The sequence below is a fragment of the Corvus kubaryi genome, unplaced genomic scaffold (genome assembly GCF_017639235.1).
Source record: "Corvus kubaryi isolate FWS band 111438036 unplaced genomic scaffold, C.kubaryi_AGA036_p1.0 135, whole genome shotgun sequence".
In the NCBI taxonomy this organism is placed as follows: Eukaryota; Metazoa; Chordata; class Aves; order Passeriformes; family Corvidae; genus Corvus; species Corvus kubaryi.
The window spans coordinates 2,769,591-2,791,274 of NW_024580669.1; the positions used below are offsets into that span (position 1 = coordinate 2,769,591).

At 43.8% G+C, this 21,684-nt stretch overlaps 1 protein-coding gene across 2 annotated transcripts in view; it reads right to left on the reverse strand.

Moving 5' to 3' along the window:
* Positions 1-21,684, reverse strand: part of SFMBT2 (Scm like with four mbt domains 2) — a 105,626-nt gene that overhangs the window by 65,525 nt on the left and 18,417 nt on the right. For both annotated transcript variants that reach the window (XM_042052650.1, XM_042052641.1), the window contains exon 4: positions 19,113-19,353. In XM_042052650.1, coding sequence (XP_041908584.1) covers positions 19,113-19,353 — 241 coding nt within the window. The remainder of the gene's footprint in view (positions 1-19,112; positions 19,354-21,684) is intronic.

Here is a 21,684-nt window from a genome sequence, read left to right on the forward strand (position 1 = left end):
CACTCTTCATGTTGGGTTTCTTTTTTTTTTAATAACCCAGGATCACCAGCAACCTGTCGACACCTCTACAGGAGAATCCCCACTGGAACCCATCAACCTCTAAACAGCAGAGTTTTAATTTTCTCATACGTGAAGAACAGCATCTTAAACAGCTTTATAAAATGGTTTAAGATCTTTCAGATTAATCTGCTAAGTGACAACACTTTCAGTGTGGAAACTATTTTTATCATTAAAAATTTAACTCTTTCCTAGGACTGGAATGAACAAAAATAGTTAACAAGATGAATTATAGCTGGGCAGGACCCAGGCAATTCTTCTCACTCCACTGTGAAATAAACTAAAATACCAGGATCTCATTAAAAAATTCATTTTCTAAACAAATAATTCAGGATGTTCAAAAATTTATATATAGGTGTATTAGAAATACATTTAAGATCCACTGAACTAAAGCTGCTGGTGCCAGCAAGAGATGCCCAGAGCCTGGAGAAGGATCACAGATCAGCAGGAGAGCACGTGAAGGGCAGCACAAAGGAATTCCAGCCACTCCATCCAGCAAGGACAGGTGACATTATAGTGGGGATCTGCTACATGTCACCCAACCAGGAAAACTAAGGCTGGACAGGGGTTGGAGAAACCTGGTCTAGTGGAAAGTGTCCCTGCTCATGGCAGGGAGGTGGAAAAAGATGATCTCTAAAGTCCCTTCCAACCCAAACCATTCTGTGACTCTGTGATAAGATATACAGTTTTTTAAAAGCTAAACGGCATATTGCAAAACTATAGAAAGCTTACAATATTGACATTTTCTTTTAATTTTAAAGTTGTCACACATTTGATGCAATATTTATAAGTTACGAAAATATTAACATATAAATGTTGTAACTATGTTATAAAGGTCTAAATGATGGGAGTCGAAATGAGATGTCTTTATATCAAAATAACATAGAATGCTAAAACAATTTGTTTAGACTTCAGCCATCAAAACAATTTGTCAAAACTGACATGTTCTCACAAAATATTTCCATTTTGATAAAACAGCATTTTGACAGGAAACGGTTGAATCCCCACATTTTCATTCGTCTTGCTGAACTATTTACATCCTTGTGAACCAGACTGGATGTGAAAACAGGATGGGGGTTGAGTCCCTAAGCAAAAGGCTCAGGCTGTTTCTGAACCCCCCCCAAGACCTTCAGGGCTGGGAACACACTTCACTGCATACCCTACAAAGCCAGATCCTCCATTAAGTATTTCCAAAATAAAATAAATAAAAACTACATTTTAGAAGAATCTACTTAGTGCTTTAATAGCATTTTTTAATAAAAATTACTATTTGCCTTGAACTCTTTTGTAGGCTCCCTGAAAAAAAGCCAAATGGGGCTAAAGATGTCTTCAAACAAACTTCTTACTTAAAACTTCAAACAGTCTTCTGTTATCACAGCAGCAGAGTTCTGTGGTTTGAACTGGATCACAAAACAATGCAAATTCAGTCCAGAAAAGAAAAGAAAGTTCATCAAGAACTGTTGATCTGATCTTCTTGTGGTGCAGCCACAAATATCATGAGGCCCCAACTTCAGAGCTCAGGCACTGCCTTCTATACACCTGCCTTAAATAAAGTGTTCAAGGAAAATATTCTACAGAGAGGATTTTCATGGAAACCAGAAGTCATAAGCAACTGTCCATCAAAGAATACAGGTGCTTAAAAGACACTTCTGGACCAGCAGTACTCTGTGGCCCCATCCATGTGAATTTACAACAGGCTAATGAACAGATGCTGGAAGGAAGCGTGATGTCTGTAGGACAATGTGTAGCTCTTGTATTCCCTTAGTAGATGCTCCTTTAAGCTGTTGATTGATCTACTTGCTCTTGCAGCTCTTAATTATCTCACCTTTAAAAAAATAAAACTGGATAAATGCAATCTTCAAATTAATGTTTGGCCTACATGAGCTACTTAATTTAGTAAGAATATTCTGCATGCTTTTTTAATTGTCTTCAAGAGATTTGGTGCCCTCTGTTTTTTCAGGCTACCTAAACCATCCTGAAATCATTTCTAAGATAAGATTATGCTGCAGTTTCTATCGTCTTGACCCAAGAAAGGGCCAACACACAGACCTTAATCCTTGCATGCCCAACTCTGCATGAAAAAGCACTCCTTGACTAAAAAAGTAGAGGGGAAAAAAAAAAGCCAAACAGAGAAAGGCATGAACACACACTTTAGGTTCTCACCTGAACAATTCCCTTACAGTTTTTTCTATTCAACTACACTGAATTTCAGTACAATGCTACTTTTATCCTTCCTGCTGCCATTCAGGGTTTCCAGAAATTATCTACTTATATTCTTTAGGTCAAAATAAGCAAGTTCATGTGCAGAAAGCTGCCTCGCTGTCCACAGGACACTTCGCTTCCTAACATCCTTTGAGCCCTTCACAGACGCGCACACCATTCCCCTCAGGTTTCTGTAGTCCTTAATTAACTGCTATCTTTTTAACAATAAGAAGAGTAGCGGGTGGCTTGGGAGTTGCTTTTTCATTTGTTGAAGTTTGCACTGGCTACAAACTCCAACCCAGCTGCAGGAACTACGGGTGGAAGAGGTGGATGCTGTGGGAGAAAACCATCAGTGTGTGCAGACAGGGTGGGTGGATGCTATTAGAGTGAGGTGTTTTTTTTTTTAATTATGCAAAATTTTGTAAAAATCCCCTCCATTAACTCACTGCAGCTCGGGAAGCTGAACAATACACTTTGCCTGGCAGAAGGGTCACCACCAAATACTGAGGCACTCCCATGCAGTAGGATCAGCTGTCTTCACCCCAAACACAACATTACGGATATACAGACACACTCTTCTGAGATCCCACTGCTGTGGCTTTCTGCTTCCAAGTCAAACTGCCCAAGATCAGAAGAGAAATTTGCCTCATAGATCCCAACAGCACAGTGACCACAAACCCAGATCAGCCTGCCCTGACTCCCTGAGCACAACAGCATCAGGTACCCATCCAGCAATAAATGATCTACTCATAAGTACTGTGATTAATTACCTCCCTTCAGTCAAAGTCAATACTTGGCTTGCACTGAAGTTATTTAAAATCTAAAAAAAGAGGATAAAAAGGAGAGGGGTGCTGATAATGGGAAGCGACTCTGTCTTGGTGGTGTTACTTATCAATTGCAATCAGATTACACAGATAACGAATAGCAGCAAATTTATCAGCTCCACTTGCACTTGTCACCTCCCTTTGCTTCAGGACTTCACTCAAGTGTGATCAGCACCACCCAGCCTGGAATCATCCAGGCACAACACTGCTCTCCCTCGGGATATGGGAATGGGGGAAGAGGGGAGAGAGATACGGGTAGGACATGGCAAGAGAGGGGAATTAATCTCTTCCCATCCTTCACTTTGCAGGGATGCAACCAATTCATTCAGCTGGTCCCTCAGCATAACAAGAAGTCACGTGTGGCCATCCAGCCTCAACTGGGTGGAATTGAAGGATGAAGCATTCGGCTGTTTAGAGCCTTTGCCACATATTTATAGCCCAGGTTAACGGTTGGGCTCAATGACCTTGGAGGTCTTTTCCAACCCAAATGATTCTGCAATTATTTATCTATTTTTAAGATGTTTTTACATTGATTTCACCTGGAAGACGATTCTGCAACGTTGTCACCTCGATTAGTACCAAAACCCACCCTCACTAACACCACCACGAACTGGGAAGGGAATGCAAAAATAGCTTCCTGACGTGACCATTTTTCAGTGGGTCACTTATCTGCTCTCTTGTATCTGCAGGCACAAATGAAGGCTGATTATTCTGATTTTGCTACACAATCCAGCGTGGCAAAAATGGGCTGATTTTAGTCTCAGTTACCTCTGTGATAAATTAGGAGAAAACCTGAGGCATAACTACAAAGTCAGAGTGTTTCACCCAGAGCGAGTGGTTTGTGCTCCTCCAAAATTTCTTACCTAAACAGAAACTGCATGCTCCTTAAACACAGCAATAGCACTGCTCTCTGCCCAATTCAATTCTAGGTACAAGCTAACTGAATTTCATTGCTGTCAACAACGGTCTTAGAAACAAATCAGGATTAGCTGACTTTAAATGATCTTGGATGTGTACACAGAGTTCCTGAAAGGCATTTCTGAGAGCCAGGCAATGCCTGGATTTTGAAAACTCTGCACACACCACATAACCATAGGGGTTCCCCCATCATTAGTATCAATGTCCATTAGGGTGATGGCTCACTGTGAAAATGAGCATCCAAACTCTGCAGCTCCTGGCACTTAACCCCAAGCCTCCATGCACATTTCCTGATTATTTTTTCCGTCCGTGTGCATTAAGCACCATGCCCAGGGCTCAGAAGAGATGGATCATGTGCACTGAGAGCTCCCAATCTCCAGACCCAGGAGTCTTAATGAAGGCCCTTTCAAATCAGCAGTTCAAATCAGGGGAAAGAGGGGGGACCTGGTATTGTGATTGTAATTTCTACATCGATTTTTATCCATAGACATAAAAAATTAGTAACAATAAAATTGAAAGAGCGCTGTTATCCAGGGAAAATCAGCATCTTAACCAAAGTGCTCACAAGCAAAACCAGACCACAGAGCTCAGGGTGTGACTGCGTGAGGTTATGAATTCACCCATATGAGACACAAGTACATACACCAGGCTCTCTGCACAAAACTTCACTTAGCAGGCATTTGCACAGTTACTTCCTTCCAAATTGTAGTCTCTCTGCGTGAAAACCAAGAGAATATTTAGTCATCTATGGAGGAAAAGAGATTTGCTGCTGCAGGTAGACAGAAATGCACAGACAAATGTAACAAAGATTGTAAAATCCTGATTTAAAAGTTTTGAAAGCCATGGGGGAGGATATTTGTGCTGCTTGCCCAGCATCAGCCTGGTAAAGCCTTCCTGTAGCAGTCCACAGCTTCTTGTGTACTAGTTCCACACCAGAAATGCAGAAAGAGGAAAAAAAATATGTCTACAAAGCAAAATGCTAAATTCCTAGATAAATCCCCATCCAAGTCAGAATTCCTAACCACAGCCAGAACTATCGCAAGCCAGCCACCAGCTTGGTTCAGACCTGAGTATTTCAGGGCAGCACCGGGCACACACTGGCCCATGCCAACAGCGGGTATGAATTGGAGTCTTTCACATAAAATTGCATTGCCCCGGGTGTCACTGATGCCACAAAGTGGAAGAAAGAAAATCTGGAGCTTTCCTGAACACCAAACACCCTCCCCTTGGCTTGCCCTGGCAAGGGACAGAAGAGGCAGCTCCATGCCATGTGTCTTTGAGATCTCACAGACCAGCCCCAGACAGACTTTGTGGCATAACAACACCTAAAATTTATGGGTCATTCTGTCCGGGGATGTTGCTGCAGAATAAATATCCTGCCCAGGGCTCTGACCTCACACCTCCAAACTCCATCCAATTATCCCCCATGCTAAGTGCCTTTTCTCACTCCCAAACCCCATGGTCGCTTTCTGAAGGATATTCTTTGGAGACAGCTCCGTAAAACCCAACAAATTTACAGCAGCACAATGTTCTTACACTGCATAAACCAGTTCAACTGCACAATTATGGGGTTTTTTCCCTCCTAGTGCCAACAGACTACAGCAAATATCCACTACAAATAAAGGCATCAAAACACAGAAGACAAATAAAGGGATGTGATGTCCAAGAAATCCCTTCTGATTTTGGGTTTGGACTATTTTTTTCATTTTCTGTACTCTACAGAAAGAGGAGAATGAATGGTGATGATGCTTACAAGTTTAGTATATTGTTTAATACACAACAGAAGAAACACCAACTAAAAAAAAAAAAAAAAAAGGACTGAAGTTTTGGGGGAGTGTTTTTGGAATCATAAAATGGTTTGGAGTGGAAGGGACCTTAGGGATCTTCTTGTTCCAACCCCCTGTTGTGGGCAGGGACACCTTCCACTAGACCAGGTGGCTCAAAGCCCCATCCCAGCCTAGACCTGAACATTTCCAGGGATGAGGCAGCCAGAGCTTCTCTGGGCAGTGTGTTCCAAATTCTTTCCAACTTTTTTTCCACAATAAGTGATTTTAAAGAAAAAAGCAAGCCATTACCAGTTTCAGCCTGAGATCCCCAACACAAAAATGCATCTCAGAGGCAAGAGGCAAAGGGATTCTTTGCTGGAAAACTCTGAAAACTCTGGGGGAGGCTGGAGCCACTGTGCTTGAGTTAGTGAGGTACAAATAGCAAAGCTGGACTTGTAAGGTCTAATTTAAGGATTTGGCCATGATTCTCAACAAATCTCACTGCTCACACCCAGATGTTGAGACAATAGTGGAAATCTAACCACTCCCATGACCCAGCACACTCCCAAGTTATCATGGAAATAGCAAACAAGCCTCATTCACCACAACACCAACTTCTGACACCCCATGAAGCAGAAACATATGTTTTCAAAAAAAAAAAATCATCAAACTCATTTCACAATATACAGTGCATTCTGCAATTAATCACATTTGTAGTGCCAGCTCTTAATGACTGAATCCCGTTTAATCACTCCGGAGCCTCTCGGCTGTGTGATGCGAGCACCACAAATCAGAACCTAGAGGGCCTGATGAACATTCATCATGCATCCTTCCCGAAATTAATGGTACAGTCGAAGCACAGCCAGGCCCCATGAGGTGCTTAACATCCTATGCACAAAATGTAAATTCATAATCATCATCACAACACCATCAAAGAAATACTCCATCAAGGCTCATTTTGTGCTTGCTAAACATGTGTTTTCTTCACTTGGAAACAGAAAAGGGGCTTGAACTATAAATCCCAGGATCAAAAACATCCCCCGAACTTTGAAGAGTTTAAATCTGAATCTGAGATCAACATGGAACATTATGCAAGGCAACATCTGAAATGAGAATGACAATGTGCTACAGGACCTGAAACGGGAGCAGCTTTTCCACAGTGCTCTAAACTTCCTTTGAATTATAAAACTTCAGCTTCGCCATCAACCTAGGATATTTTGACAGGAGATGATGATGCTCTGGTGAACCCAAATGCCCTCACTGCTAAATCAGATATTAGTGCAGAGCCATGGTTCATCAAACTGGTTTGTGAGCCCTTAATCTCATCTTCATCATATAATGCTTCAAGGTTTTTTTGGCTTCTTTCCTTCTAAATAAATTTAGATGGTGTACAGGAAGAGGCCTTCCCAACAGATCCACCTGCTGATATCCAGGCTGAAAAGGCCAAGGGCAACAGCAGAATTGCTCAAAGCAAAGCAGGACTCTATGGAAGAGGTCATTTCAGCAGTCAAAATATTCAAGGTGTAGATGCTTCACGTGGCCAGGGACTCCTCACTGACTTTCCCAGAGTTGTTTGGCACAGGAGAATTGCAGGATTTCCCCTTCTTTAGGTTCTGTACTCAGCGTGGCAGAGCCTCTTCAGTAAAACTGGTACAACACATAGCAGGATGGTTTCCTGAATCTGGCAAGGTTTTCCCTGGATATAATTAATCTTCTACATCAACTCCAGCACTTTAGGAAGTAGCTATATTTTTACACCTAAAAACGCTGACTTTCCCCTCATTTCTTCATTCCCAAGTGACAGCGTGGGGAAAAAAGCCTTTTTTAGCTACAAACACAGGAGGGTGGATGCTCTGCCTCACAACACAAAATAAACCATCAATCAGGATGGCTTTCAGCATGTCCTTAAGCTCGTTTGTGGGTCTGGTTTCTTTTCTCCTTCTGTGACCAAAATCAAATGGAAGTGAGAGCACACACACAGAGACATAGAAACAGATTATTTGGGAATTCACAGCAAAACTTTTCCAATGTCACGCAGAAGGACCAGAACTGACCCAGAATTTGGTATCTGGGTTAGAAGAATTGATTTTTAAGTGTCATCAGGGAAATGCTTTCTAAGAGCATCCCTTAAACCTCCGCACTGTGTTACGAGCCACCTCCATGGGCTCCAGGAGCATATGGTCTGCTTCAGGAATCCAGCCCCTTCCACGGTGACTGGGAGCCCACATTATCATGCATAATGAAGGAAAAATCAAGTGCAAGTCACAGCTGGCTTGGGATCATGCTGGCGCTTGCATCTGCCACTAGCAGCTTCCCAAATTCACTCCATGCCTGTTCCTCACAAATCCGAGGTGCCCCTGGTGCACCTGAAGGAAAGCTCTGCTGAAGACGTGGCACTGGTCACGTTGGGTTTGTCCTTGGCCTAAAAGAGCTCAGAAAATCCTCCCTCAGCTCAGGACTAAAAGACGTAATTTAATCTTCAAACTGACCAAAAAAGGTCCACCGTAGAAAAGTGTACTTCAACTTTGGCATGCTCTGGATCAAATCCCTTGTGCTACTCACCCTTCCCAGTTCCTATCCAATGCACCAAAAAATCACCTACTTCTCAGATACAAACACCCAAAAGCGTTTCTAACTCAGAATATGAAGGCAATAGGGTTTTTTTTTAAGTCTCCACAGATGTCTCCAATAGAGATTAATTAAATCTGACCATGTTTTACCTATTGTATCATTAACTACCTAAGTCTAGTCTTACAGCTGAGGTGGCATTTCCATTCCAGAACTCCTCTGGGGAAAATTACAGGAGACTAGGGAAGGGAAATTAAATGCAATTATCAGAAGTGACTATTTAAAAATTTCTCAAACTAATAATTTTTAAAGAGTATTTTATTAAAAATGCATTCAGCCAGACATTAATTAAATTGACAATTACAAAAAATGAGTGGTCTGCACCCACTGTTATGCTTTCAGGGTCAATCCTCCCGTTTTTCTCTGGTTTCTGGGCTTTTTATCTCCACAGTTTCAGAGCAGATGTCCAAGGACATGATGTGAGTGTGGAAGAACAACTATGCATATTCACTGCTGGTTATTCAGGGTGTGGAGACCTCCAGAGTCATGAGCAAGGTGCACAGGTCAGTGATGTTTGCTCGAATAACGAATAATGACACTGGAGTCTCCTCAATGACAACACACCAAGCCTACAAACAGGGCTGTAATTCTTCTGTTCGATACTGAACAGATTCTCAACTTTTCTGCATTTTTTTTCATATTCACATGATCTGAACCAAGGGGCTGGATGATGTCAAACACTGGCTCAACACAGAGCAACAGGGTTCTAAAACTTACTCTTTTTTTAGGAGCCTCACTGAGGCTGATTATGAAATAATTTCCATCTTGGCACTTCAGTGTCTTGGGAGGAGGATTTTGCTGTTTGATCCAGTGGATGCAAGAAGTTTTCTGCAACAACTGTCGATGGGAGATTTTTTCTGAAATGGTCTCAAAGGTACCATCCAAAAATCCACCCTGTTCCACTTGCTGCTACAGAAGGAGGAAATCTCAGGAACCTGAATCTCTACTCCCAGAAAACTCTGGTGTCTGCTCACAGCCTTTTCCTGCAGTATTTCCTTGGAAATGCAGCTTCTCATTCAGAGTCTCTACCTCACGCTGCAATTAGTCCTTTCCTCCCCATCTCTGTTCCTCCAGCACAACCTGCACTAAACATCAGGCCCAAAACCAATGGTTTGGTCACAGTGGAGGCTGCAGAGTTACCTTGCAGACTGTGACCAGAATCATGAGCAACAGAAGGCAAAGCCATGGGGGCTCAACTGCTCACCTCAAGTGCTCCAAGCATCCTGAACAGAGTCTGAGTGCCACCGAAATGAGTTTTCCTTGCAGGAGGTCAGGAGCTGACACAGAAATTGGTTCTGCCAGCGTTTTGGGCTGGATAAGTCAACTGCTGCAGCTCAGCATCATCTGCAAGGAGTTTTGCTGCATCAGTCTTTGCTGAAGTTTAACCCTTTTGCTGTGCAGTGGGCTTGAGCTTTGATCTATAGAGAGAATCTCACACATTGCCTAATAATGCTACAAAAATAAATGAAACTGAGGTCTGTGTGGGTTTGGACAAGCAAAACTCACTCTGTTTCTAATACAACCGCTCTTCCTATACAAAGCCCTGCTCATATGTAGCAGAAACCCCATGGGACCATACTGCATTCAGCCAAGAGGGATGAATTTCAGTTCCCAAAGTTGCCCACTACAAAATCAACTGGTTCCACAAGGGAAAAAAAAAACCAACCAAAAAAACAAACCACAAAAAAACCACAACAACAAACCACCCCGCCCCCCACTTTTGCTCCTCCTCATGGCAAAAGTAGCTAAGAAATGCCCCATTCCATGCAAGGTGTGGGGTTGAGAGGGTCCACAGCTCATGCTGAAGCCTCCCCAAAGTTAATTCTACCCCTCCAGTCACCCTTGCTTTTATCTCCCTACTGTGTCTCATTGGCTTTTCACTTGCTGGTCCAGCTGTGAAAACATCAACTGGCTTCAGTCCTGCTGTTCCCAAGGAAGAATCAGGTCCCCAAGGTTTTTTTGGAAATTATTGCAAAAGACATGGAACACAGAGCTAACACATACCCTGATTTCCTCCTGGCTATTTGTCATGACAGCCAAGCATAAAGAAACTTCACTAGCACACCCAACCCCCAACCTTGCCAAGAGCCTGAGCTTGAGGAGAATTTCAATCTCCCTGCATAAACCTCTGACATCCAGTGCAGAAGCATCCAAGCCTCGCTGGCCATATGGGGCCAGACTCCAGAGCAGTTTGGGTCAGTTCTAGTCCTTCAAGCAGCAGCAAACTGAGTGCTGAAGGCTTCCAAAACCCAGAAAAATTCTTCTTGCTTACAATCAGAAATGACCAACACACTCAAGTGATTTTCCTGCTGGATAACGACCTCACCTGGAGTCCTGTAACACCCCCAGCTGTGATGGTATAGGATGGATGGCTCCTCAGGCTTCAGGAAAAGGAAAAAGTCAGGACTGTACTCTCTGCCTTGAAAACCCAGATGCAGCATATGGGCAGGATGAAATGAATCATTCTCTGATATTCAAGCATCTTCCAAACAGCGGAACAGGTATCAGGAGAAAACAAACAGAACCGAGTACAGTGCTGTGTACAGAAATGAACTAATATCAAGCTTGACTGAAAAAGTTGATTAAATTAGTTTAATTTAAAAGCCCAAACAAACCCTGAAGGAGGTTCTTTGTTTATTGCTTTTTACCAACAGCACACGTTACAGAAGAAGCACCATGTGGGCATGAAATATTCATTCATTAAATCTTTCATAAAGCTCCACACTATTGGTTTCACTCAGGATATATTTATAACTTGTCAAAGTCCCCGAAAATCACTGCTTTTCTCTCCCCCCCTCCACACTGTTTATAAAAGGATTAGGCTTTCAGTTTTCATTGCAATATCCCTGATCCTCAGCTCTGCTGTTGCTTGTACACAAGGTGCTGCTTCTTTAATCATAACAGGATTCATCGTTCAGCCTTTCCTGCACCACCCAAAAGGGACCCTTTATGATGCTACAAACCATCCAGCTGCTGTGGGAATGGCAACATCCCTCATTTGTGGAGGAAGGCAGCAGCATGTGGAGATAAAAGTCAGGACAGACCCAAGTGAGGGAAAAGCAGGCAGAGAGCGGATTCATTTCAGTAGGGCTGTGTCTGAGTCATTGGCTCTCAAACCTCATCCATTGGAGAACCAATTCTTGAACCCTTCCTTGGCTGCCAGCCAACCTCCAGATTAAACCCATGCTCCGAGCTGGGTTAATAACACACTAGAGTAAACAGTGCTGCATTATCCCCAGTGTTAGCTGTAAAACTAAATAATATTCTTTTACAAGGTTTGCTGACTACATGGCTCAGTCCAGTACAGGAACAAGGACAGGCTGTAGTTATAGGTGAAAAGTATTTTCCACCCGTAAATCTGAAAAAATCCAGGATTTGCATTAGGGGACAACTGCATCAGTGAAACTGTCAACCCTCTAAGGACTTGCATTGATACCTAATCTAGGTGTAGGCACAATCTGATTTTTCCAAATTACCCTTAGAAATACTCTGCTCTGTGGAAGATGTCCCTGCCCATGGCAGGGAGTGGAATGAGATGATCAGTAAGATCCCTTCAAACCCAACCATTCTTGGATTCTATGATTAAAAAAGCACCCAAACACAGATGCTGAAGAGGCACTTTAGGTGCACTGCAGGGTCCTGAGCAGTTTTGGTTGCCCACAGGCACTGCACACATCCCTGCCTCGCTGGACCACAGGCTGTCTGGTCCGGCCTGCTCCTCTTTCCCTTCCTCCATTTGTTTGTGAGCATAAATAAATATAAATACAGCATAAGCAGTTGTCCCTGGAAACTAGGATTGCAGGGCATGTTTCTGCTGAAACGGCTTCTTACTGGAAAATTAGGTTTTGATTAAAGTGCGTTTCTTTTCTTGCTTTTAATAAACAGAGCCTACTTCATGTGCAAGCTCTGGGCTTTCTTTTTTTCCACTGGAAAAGTAAACAATCTTGCACGGTTTCAATTTTTCAAATGCCTGATCCCCAGCAAGGGCTGGGTTCCCCAGGCACAAGTGCATCTCGGGGCATCAAGGAGAAGAATGTCAAGATGAACGCACAAGGAGAGGCCAAAACCTCCTGAGACAAAGTCTAACCCAGGCAAAAGGGCAAGCAGGGACCAGCACCCACTTTTGGGGTGCTGAGTCTGCAGCAACTCAAGACAGTTTTTTGGATGTTTAATCCCAAAAACAGCCATCTTGATGTTTTTGAGGGGAAAAACGCTGACTTTTTCCCAAAGGAAAATACTGGTGAATACAAAGCAGTGGCTTTGAATTTACAGTTTTGTGAAGGGGAAAAAGGAACTTTTCTAAGCCATTTCCACCAGATACTCAAGAGAAGCACAAAGAGTGACCCCAGATGATGAGAGTTGGCCTCGGGGAAAACTTTCCCCTTAGCAGAGAGCCAAGAGTGCCCAAAGACCACGTACCTGAGCCACAGGGCCACTGCAGAGCCAAGGCTGGGAATCTTGTGGTAGGTGTGCTCCTAAGCACCACCTCTACAGCACTCCCAAAAACCTTTAAACAAAAAGACCTGTGTTTAACCAATCATTGTTTTTTCCCCTCAATTTCCTCCATCACTCACAGCGGTCCCAGCCAGAGCCAGAGCAGTGCACACCTCGTGTTTCCCACTCAGAAAGTGTTTTTTTTGTCTGAGTTTCACAACTGAAACATCAGGATAAATCATTTACTCCCTACTCCACCTAATAAACCAGCAAGCATCTCATCCCTGCAAGGTTCTCTGCAGTTATGCCTCTAGACCTGAAAAATAGTATTAGAAGGAAAATCATAACAGAAAATGTTGACCTCAAGCCCAGCAAACCTGGAGATGATCAAAACCCTCTGCATTTGATGAAGCCTATGCCTCAAACTTCTTGCAAAGCCTGACCCACTGGCCAGGCTGTGCCACATTTACACAGTAGCTCAACAATTAATCACATTCCCAAAAGACACGTGGGGGCCTGTTATGCTCAGTTTACCCCAAAAGGGCCTCACTTAGCAATATTAAGTCTTTTGAAAGTAACTAAAGCCAGCAGCACATGCAAAAGATTTGCAGTTTCACACAAAGTGAAAAGACCGTTTTCCCTATCAAGACAACATTACCCTGATGCCACATGAGCCATGGGCTAACTCTTGAATTTTCACATCCCAGACTGAGGAATCTGAGCCACGCCAAGGAAGGGAAGGAAAAACTACTGAGGGTGCTGTAATGAAAGTATGTTTTCCTCAGGAGCAAGTCTGAAAGGGGCTACAAGAGGCTGGGGGAAAATGCCAAGCCATGACATGCTCCAGTGACTTCCAGCTCCGGGAAACTCCTAAGATACACCAGAGTCAACTGACTTGACTCCTACCACAGCGAATTTCAGCCAAAGCCAGCATTTTTACCTCCTCTCCTCCCCTTTGCCGTCATCAGGAGAGCTAAGAAAAAAAAAAGCTATTTTTTTATATGCTCGTTAAGTATAATCTGCTAAATGTTCTATGCCAATGCATAAAGCTACCTACTATGCTAATAGAATATTTAATTGACATTTATTTGCTGACTAGTTATTTATGCTAACGTCATCCCTGCATAATTAATAGTCTGCTAAAGTCGACTTGAAAAGCACACATAAAACACTGTACTAGGAGTCATTTGCAGCATTTAAAATAAAGAAATCCTGCCATCTATTTATATTAGGTTAGTCTAAGCTCAGATTTGATGGAATAACAGGATAAAGACTGGGCAGAGATTTTAAAAAACAGCCCTGGATACTGCTTTAGAAACATCCACAGTCTTTGACAGTGCAACCTGCCAAAGAAGATTTCCGAGTTTCATTTTACTTGGCTTGAGGGCCCAGTTCTTAGCTGATGTAAAACAGCGTAAGCTCAGTGAATGCCTACTTATTTTCTCCAGCCTCAAGCTCTTAGGAAGTAATATTTCAGTGAAAGAGCTAAACTGGGGCCAGATCTGCTCTCCATACCAGTAAAAAAGCAAAAGGAGAAGTCCACCCTGCCCATCTGATCCCTCCACCTGCACTGTAATTACAGACTTGCAGGCACACACAGTTTAATTTTTACTTCCTCTGGGATGAGATTACCAGGGAAAAGCTGCCTTCATTAAAAAAAAAAAACATATCCATGACTGTATTTTCTGAAAGAGAAGTTTTGAACACCCTCATCCATTGTCAGAAACATTATCTCTGATCTCTGTGTCCCTCTTTTATGAAGCCTATGGACAAGCTTTGCAGTCACAAGGGAGCTCCAGTAAAGATGCTGAAAGCCAAAGGCATGGGTCACATCACCACCACCCTGAGCTTTGACCCTCAAAAAAGCCTTCTGTGTGCCTTGGGGGAACACCAAATCCACACCTGCAACACAGCAGACCATCTTCTGGCCATTCAGAATCCATTCAGAGTCATCATGCTGTAAATTTTGACAAGGCCAACCAGATCCATTTCTCCCCTCCTTTACACCAGTGACCCCAAAGAGCAGGATTTTGCTCTGTGATAAATTCAGATGATAATATATAAAACCAATCAAACAAAAAAAAGCAGTAAGTTGTCACTTGAAGACAACTCAATTTGCCATGACACAAGTTTTAGCTCCCTTTTCAACCATATCCTGCCCAGAATCTGACCCAGCACTTGGAACCACAGTGAAATTTCCCTCCTTTGGCCCAGATCTGGTATAGGAGCTAATCTCACCTGAGAGCCACACGAAAACCTGTCTCAAATAGTGACCAAATAATGGTGTTTGCCTTCACAGAAAGCCTGGGCAGCCAAAATGCTTTAAGTCTACCCCTCTTAATGGTATATTTGATTGGTTCAACTTTGTAAAGCTCAACACCATGAAAGAGAAGGTTATTTCACCCCAGGATCAGACTTCAGAACTTTAATCCCCCTTGTATTGATGCAACAGGAAAGTAAAAGCTGCTTTCCTACACAGAATCACAGAGTGATTGATCATCTTGGTCACCAAGCCCAGGTAGGGCCAGCGTTCAGAGGTTTTCCCATCCGCACCAGTCCACTGCAAAATCAAAGTATAGACCTGGTTCTCTCCCTGCTGTGTTTCCTTCCATCTCCAGCCTCCCAGTCTGCATGGCAAGCAGACTCCAGCTCACAGATCTGCACACAGAAATGCCCTGTTTGAATTTCCATCTGTCAATAACATTAAAGCAAAGCCACTGCTGCAATTACAAGTGTACACAACAATCCTGTCGTCCGGTGTCTTCAGCTCATCCCAGGATGCATTAAAACAGTGCCAGGAGAGACTGGGCTCTGTTGGCTCAGCTGTAAATCTGCAATCTGTACAAAAACCCCCCAGTGTCAATCACAGGACGTCCCTGCTCTTTCACGATGCATAATTTAGCTACTACACTTGTCAGGTTCTCCACGCCGCTCCTGCACCCGATGGCGGATGTGTCCATGAACTCAACTGTCATCAACAGAGGAAAACGGCACATGGAAATGAACAGGCTAAAAGAGGAGAGACACCTCTGCTCCTTTCACTAGTCAGGAAAGTTTAGTTAGGCTTAAATTTTTAATGCTCAACGGGTAAAACATCCCACGGGATCAAGGATGTCGACAAACAACTGCACTTTGCTGAGGAGGAAGACAGTGTTTGATTGAGACAAAGAGGGGATAATTGCTGTCCCTGTTTCCATGCAGGCTGATATAATAGGGAAATTTTAACTAAACAATGGAAAATCTACCTTACATCCCACCCTTACAGTGCAGGAAACAAAGCCTCCCACACCATCACTGCCCTGCCACTGCCAGCGGACTCTGAAGCAGGTTGTTCTTCCTCATATGAATTACAATTGCTGAAGGGCCCTGTCAGGAAGGATGAAAATTTCGCACTCAGCTACATCAGGCAGTAGTTACCCACTGCTTACACCACAGTTAATATGCAATAAAGAAGAAATCTCTGTCCCAGGACGTGACATTAGAGCTGATCAGTGCCAAAGCTACAGACCATAAGGACAGCTTCACACTTGCCTCAGCTAGTTCATGAATAAACATCCAATTCATTCAAATGAGTTCTATATTAACTAATTTAAATAATTTTCATTTTGCTTTGAATGGTAAACAGATCTATTCTGCCAGGATAGTTGAGTTTGCAATTCAAATTACACACCGATTTGTAATGAGAAAAATATAATTAATGGCAAAGCTTGAAGTAACTACAATTTTATTCCTTTGATTTCCTGTGGAGGAGGGGGTTGGAGGGTGAAGCTCACAGGCACACGTGCACTCGCACCATCCTGCCATAAACCAAGACATTTTACTGCCACCTCAGGTATTCCTATCTAGTGACTGCACCAACACGTCAAGGGAGGACAGAACACGACTCGACATTTTACTCACAGGCCACAGGCACCATGATGCAACACACACGTCACCCCATAAATAACAGAGCAGCAGTCAGTAAATTAATCGGCTTCCTCCGATTTGGATCATAAACAACAATTATTTGGCAGCCGCCTCTTAAAAGCTCTGTGTGTGCTGGACTTTAAATCAAGTTCTATCGATCTGCTGAACTGAACCGGCCCATTTTGTTGCATCTCTCTCCCATCTAATGAAATTCTCTGTGCCATCACTCTGCCATTCTTGTCTGGCATCACATTTATGAGAGGAGCACTGATCAGTCCAACCTGACTCGTACAGAGCATCGTCCCAGCGCTGTCATTCTGGCTGTTAAACTAGCCCATTCTGGCAACTCTGCTTTTTAACCAAAGCCTTCAGCTCCTGATTAAAATCACAGCCTAATGACAGATAACCAGCCCTGGCCATGCTGTTTGCATGCTCTAGCCAACAGATACACTTCTTGTAATTAAGATGTGCAGAAATGATCCCTTCAGAAATGGGTCCATGCAATTTAAAGCTGGTTTTTGTTTCTCCCACAGGTCTGACAACAAAATAAGGTGCAGTGCAATGCACTAGAGGTTTAAAAAAATCTCCACAGAGTTCACAGAGAAGATCAGGTTCTCTTTTACCAACGCATAGATCCTATGATTCTGTAAGTCCTGAAGGTTCAGATCCTCTTGGGCATTTTAGATGCCTCATTCCAAAATACGAGCCAAGCTTTTAAATGCTTACATCTCTTTTGAAATAACAAATCATGCATTTAATTTATTCTTTCTGAGAATTATACTATGACATATTCAACAAAGGTTATTCACTGAAAATGGGGTGGGGGGGGAACAAAAAAAAGAACCCAACAGGGCAGTTGCCCAAATTTAAGACCCTGGTGTACAGTTACATCACCCACCAGAGGAGAAGGGATGTAGGACACTGCACACTTGCAGTCACTCAAGCAAGGCAATTCCCACAGAGCAGCCACGACCCAAAGGGCAAATTCCAACAAATCCAGGAGAAGCACTTGCCTCCGGTTATAAGGGAATTGTTATTTTCTATTATGACATTCAGGAAGTTCTCTTACCCCCCTGACCCTCACATTTTGAGATTTAGTCTGCAGCACTGTACACCTTTCTGGTAATGCTGACTGTAATCCACATAACAAAACGTAGTTTAAGAGGCCAATAAAATAAAATACCTCACCCCCTCTCACATCAGCTTGATTTACTGGTGCTAAACCAAGAGATTTCTCAGCCGTATTTATCTTCAAGACTTCTTTTTTTTTCTTTTAAACAATCAATCTTGTGTTTATTCAAGATACACAGACCAGAACAAAAACGTAAGTTTAGCTCAGAGTTGGGCATATGCAAGGCAGGAAATGTCAGCTTTGATTCAAAGACTGTGTCTACAGCTCACTTCAGGGGGAAATCAGGGAACACTTACTCCAGGAGAAATCCCACGTGGCACACAGCTGGCACATGCACTGTTTCCAATGGCCACAGGTAGCAGAAAGGGAAAGAGTAACTTCAGCAGCAGATCGCTTAAATGAGACTTTTCTTAAGTGTATGCACAAGCTGGAGGCTGAATACTCATCTCTTCTTCCCTTAATCCAGAATAAATGGGGTATATGGCAGGAATGCTTAGAAGCAACACTGACAATATGTCTCTGCTTGGAGCAATGTAGTAGCAAGGATACACCAAGCTGCTCTGTTGATGTACATAGCCTATATATATATATATATATATATACACACACACACACACATATATATATATATTCTTATACACTGGGGATTAAACTGTATCATGAACAAACTGCTCCACACGGGCCACTCAGGAACCTACAACGCTTCCATTCAGCTTTTGTGCACCTAAGAGCTGCCAATTAGGACATGTCCTAACCAGTAATGACCAAATTCTGCTATCTTTAATCACGTGGATCTCTCACTGGAATTAAAAGCTGCTGGAGTCTGGTGGTGGAAGGTTTTAAACTTTCAGGGCAAAACACTTTGAGTGCAAAGTCAGCTTCTGATTTCAGTTACACCCAAACTGATCTTGCTTATTTTAGTTTGTTCTCACTCTTGAATTTCACCCCTCCTTTCTACCAGAACAGGACGGTTTTCTCCCTGAAGTGAAAATCACAACATTACAGTTCAGCAGCAAGAAGACAGCTCCCTGTGGAAGTGCCTTCTGTTGTTACCAACTAGGGCAAAAATGCCTTTGCTGGAGGCTGACTGGCAAACTGAATCCTGTGGGGACATGACCCTGCCCACATCACCCAACACCAGCTGAAGACCTGGAGTGCCCATCCCAGACCAACCAGAAATCCGGAGATGAACCCACAGCCCAATAGCAGAGCATGACCCTAGAGCAGAAACCAGGCAGAACTCACCATCTGGAGGCATCAGGACCTTGTTGTTCTGCGTGCACCAGCCCACGGGGTGCAGGTCTGCTGTCATCACATCACACCAGAAGTCTGCCCTGCGGTCGTCTCCGTAGCCACAGTAACGGAGCAGCAGGAGCTGCCCACAGGTGGTGATGATCGTAGCCACCCAATACGTGTCTGGATTGCTCTTGCTGGCCACTTCTAATTTCATCCCTGGCTGGAAACTGCTTTGAAGGCTGATTTCAACCTTGCAAAATGAGAAAGGGATGGTGTTACCTTTTCTGCTTTGCAGGGAGACCCCACCCCGCCCAGAAATGCTGCCCTGGGATAGGACATGAGCTGACTGTGTCTCAATCCAACCACCTCCTTCTCCATCTGTCTGGGCAGTTCCGTTCCTGCTTCACCAGCACATATGCCATCATGCAAGTCCCACAGGTCCCAAAGTGCAGGAGTGGTACCTTCAGGTGTACTACATCCAGGAGAGGACTGGCACCCACCCTCACTCCCTGAATCTCACTAATGCCTGGGATACAGTCAGCATAACTCAAACAAGCTTTCATTTCCCACTGCACAGCTCCATCAGGCAAACCACAGGACACATGCAAGGTAAAAAGGCAGGTATGAAGCACCTCTAGGAGTTAAGCCCAACCACAATAATTAGTCACATAACACTGAAACACCTCTAGAGGCTTGACAAGCATCAAGGGCTGAATGCTGCACCAGACAGACCAAGGAGAGGATTTCCACTGCACCCATCCTCACCAGCTCAAGCCTCAGCCAATTCCCCCTCCCAGCACCCTGGTAATTGAGGTATGACCTGTCACTGAAAGAAGTAAATCATCTGGGTCACTTCCATTTATCTCAGCAGTGGCAGGTCACCTGTAACTTGCTTCAGGACACTGGAGATGCCAGTCCATCTCTTTTGGGACACTGCTGATGAACACCAGGGCCTGCTCCAGCATAACCTATGTCCCAAGGACCAGTGGGATGCCTCTAGCTGTTGTTGATAAGGAAGAGGTGGATGCCAGCTCACTGGACAGGTGCCAGCCTTGTCTTCACAAAACCATCCAAAATGTAACCTGTTACTCCCTAGATGTTTAAGGACAGCTTCTTACAGGTTTGTTTGAACTTTACCTGCTACTGAAACCAGAAGGATTTAAATCTGGGTAAGCCTGTCTCTGACTGACTTCCAATTGAAATGGCAGGTTAAAATTACTCTTTTACTCACAAATATAACATGGTCTACTTGGTCAACGGAGGATTTCACAGACAGGGGGATGCCAAGCTGCTGAGAAAACACTCCTCTGGCAAGTGACCAGCAATCCCTCACTCATCCAACTCCAGCTTCTGACCCAGTGGCTGCCCAGCCAAACCCATTTATCATCTGCAGGTGGCAGAATTCCATGCACCTTTCCTTGTGTGGGCATTTCCAGCAGCATCAATGCCCAGAGTCACAGAACAGCTGAAAGGGACCTCTGGAGATGGTCTAAGACTGAAGGTGGTCTGTGACATTCACTGCTTTACTTAGTGCTAAGACAGGATCTTGGTGATGCTCAGGGTCCTCATAAATAATCCAGAGTACAGACTGGCCCACATCCCAGTAAAAACTGGATCTCCTGGCCTCCTCCCAGTACAGACTGGCAGCTGCAGCTCAAAGCACCTGAGCCTGATGACTGCAGTGTGATTCATATGTAGTTTTTCTCCCTGTGCTCACCATAACACCAACATGGTGCTCTGGAGGCAAGGGACTTGTGACTGGAAATCACATCAAGAGTGGAATCAGAGAGATAAGATAATCTTTCTCTGACAACTTTCAGGTTCCTGGCCAGATTTTTGAGGATCAAGTTTCAGATTGTGAAGCACAGTCACCAAGGACTGTTGCCAGCACCAACCTGTCCCACGCTGACATTCCCAGGATTGAGGTGCTGTGAGACACTGCAGTCAGCAGGATCAGCAGGATGAGCTGGACATCTCCACACAACTGAAGACATCCTTAAGGGCTTCATGAAGCACAAAACTTTCTACTTTGGGCCTGGAGCAGAAATCTGGGACAAGATGCTCTGTCCAGACAGCTGCTGGATGAAGAATAAACTCCATAATAAGCATTGCCCTGTAACTCTCCAGTATAGAGAATTATGGTCCTTCACCCTGCAGTACTCCACTGTTGTTAAAATGAAAGCAAAATAGGGAATGAAGGACTGTGCTGGTAGACAAAAGAGAGGTTATTCCATCCCTGCAGCTCCTTAGCCCTACAAAATAAGCCACAAAATCACTTGGAGGAAAAAGATGATCTCCACAGATCATCAAAGATGAGGACCTGATGATCTCCAGAGGTCTCTTCCAATGCTGCTTGTGCTGGATCTGTGCACAAACCTGTCACTACCACAGCTGTCCGTATGCTCCATGTTCACCCAGGAAAAGCACCACCTGCCCAACTCCCTGCTTCCCACACTTCTGAGAAAGCATCTCCAGGCACGAGGCTGAGAGATGGTTTCCTACGAGCCACACTGAACTCTAGAGCTGAGTGACTCCGCCAGTCAGTAAATCAGGCATTAAAAGGACCTTTGGAGAAATAAGA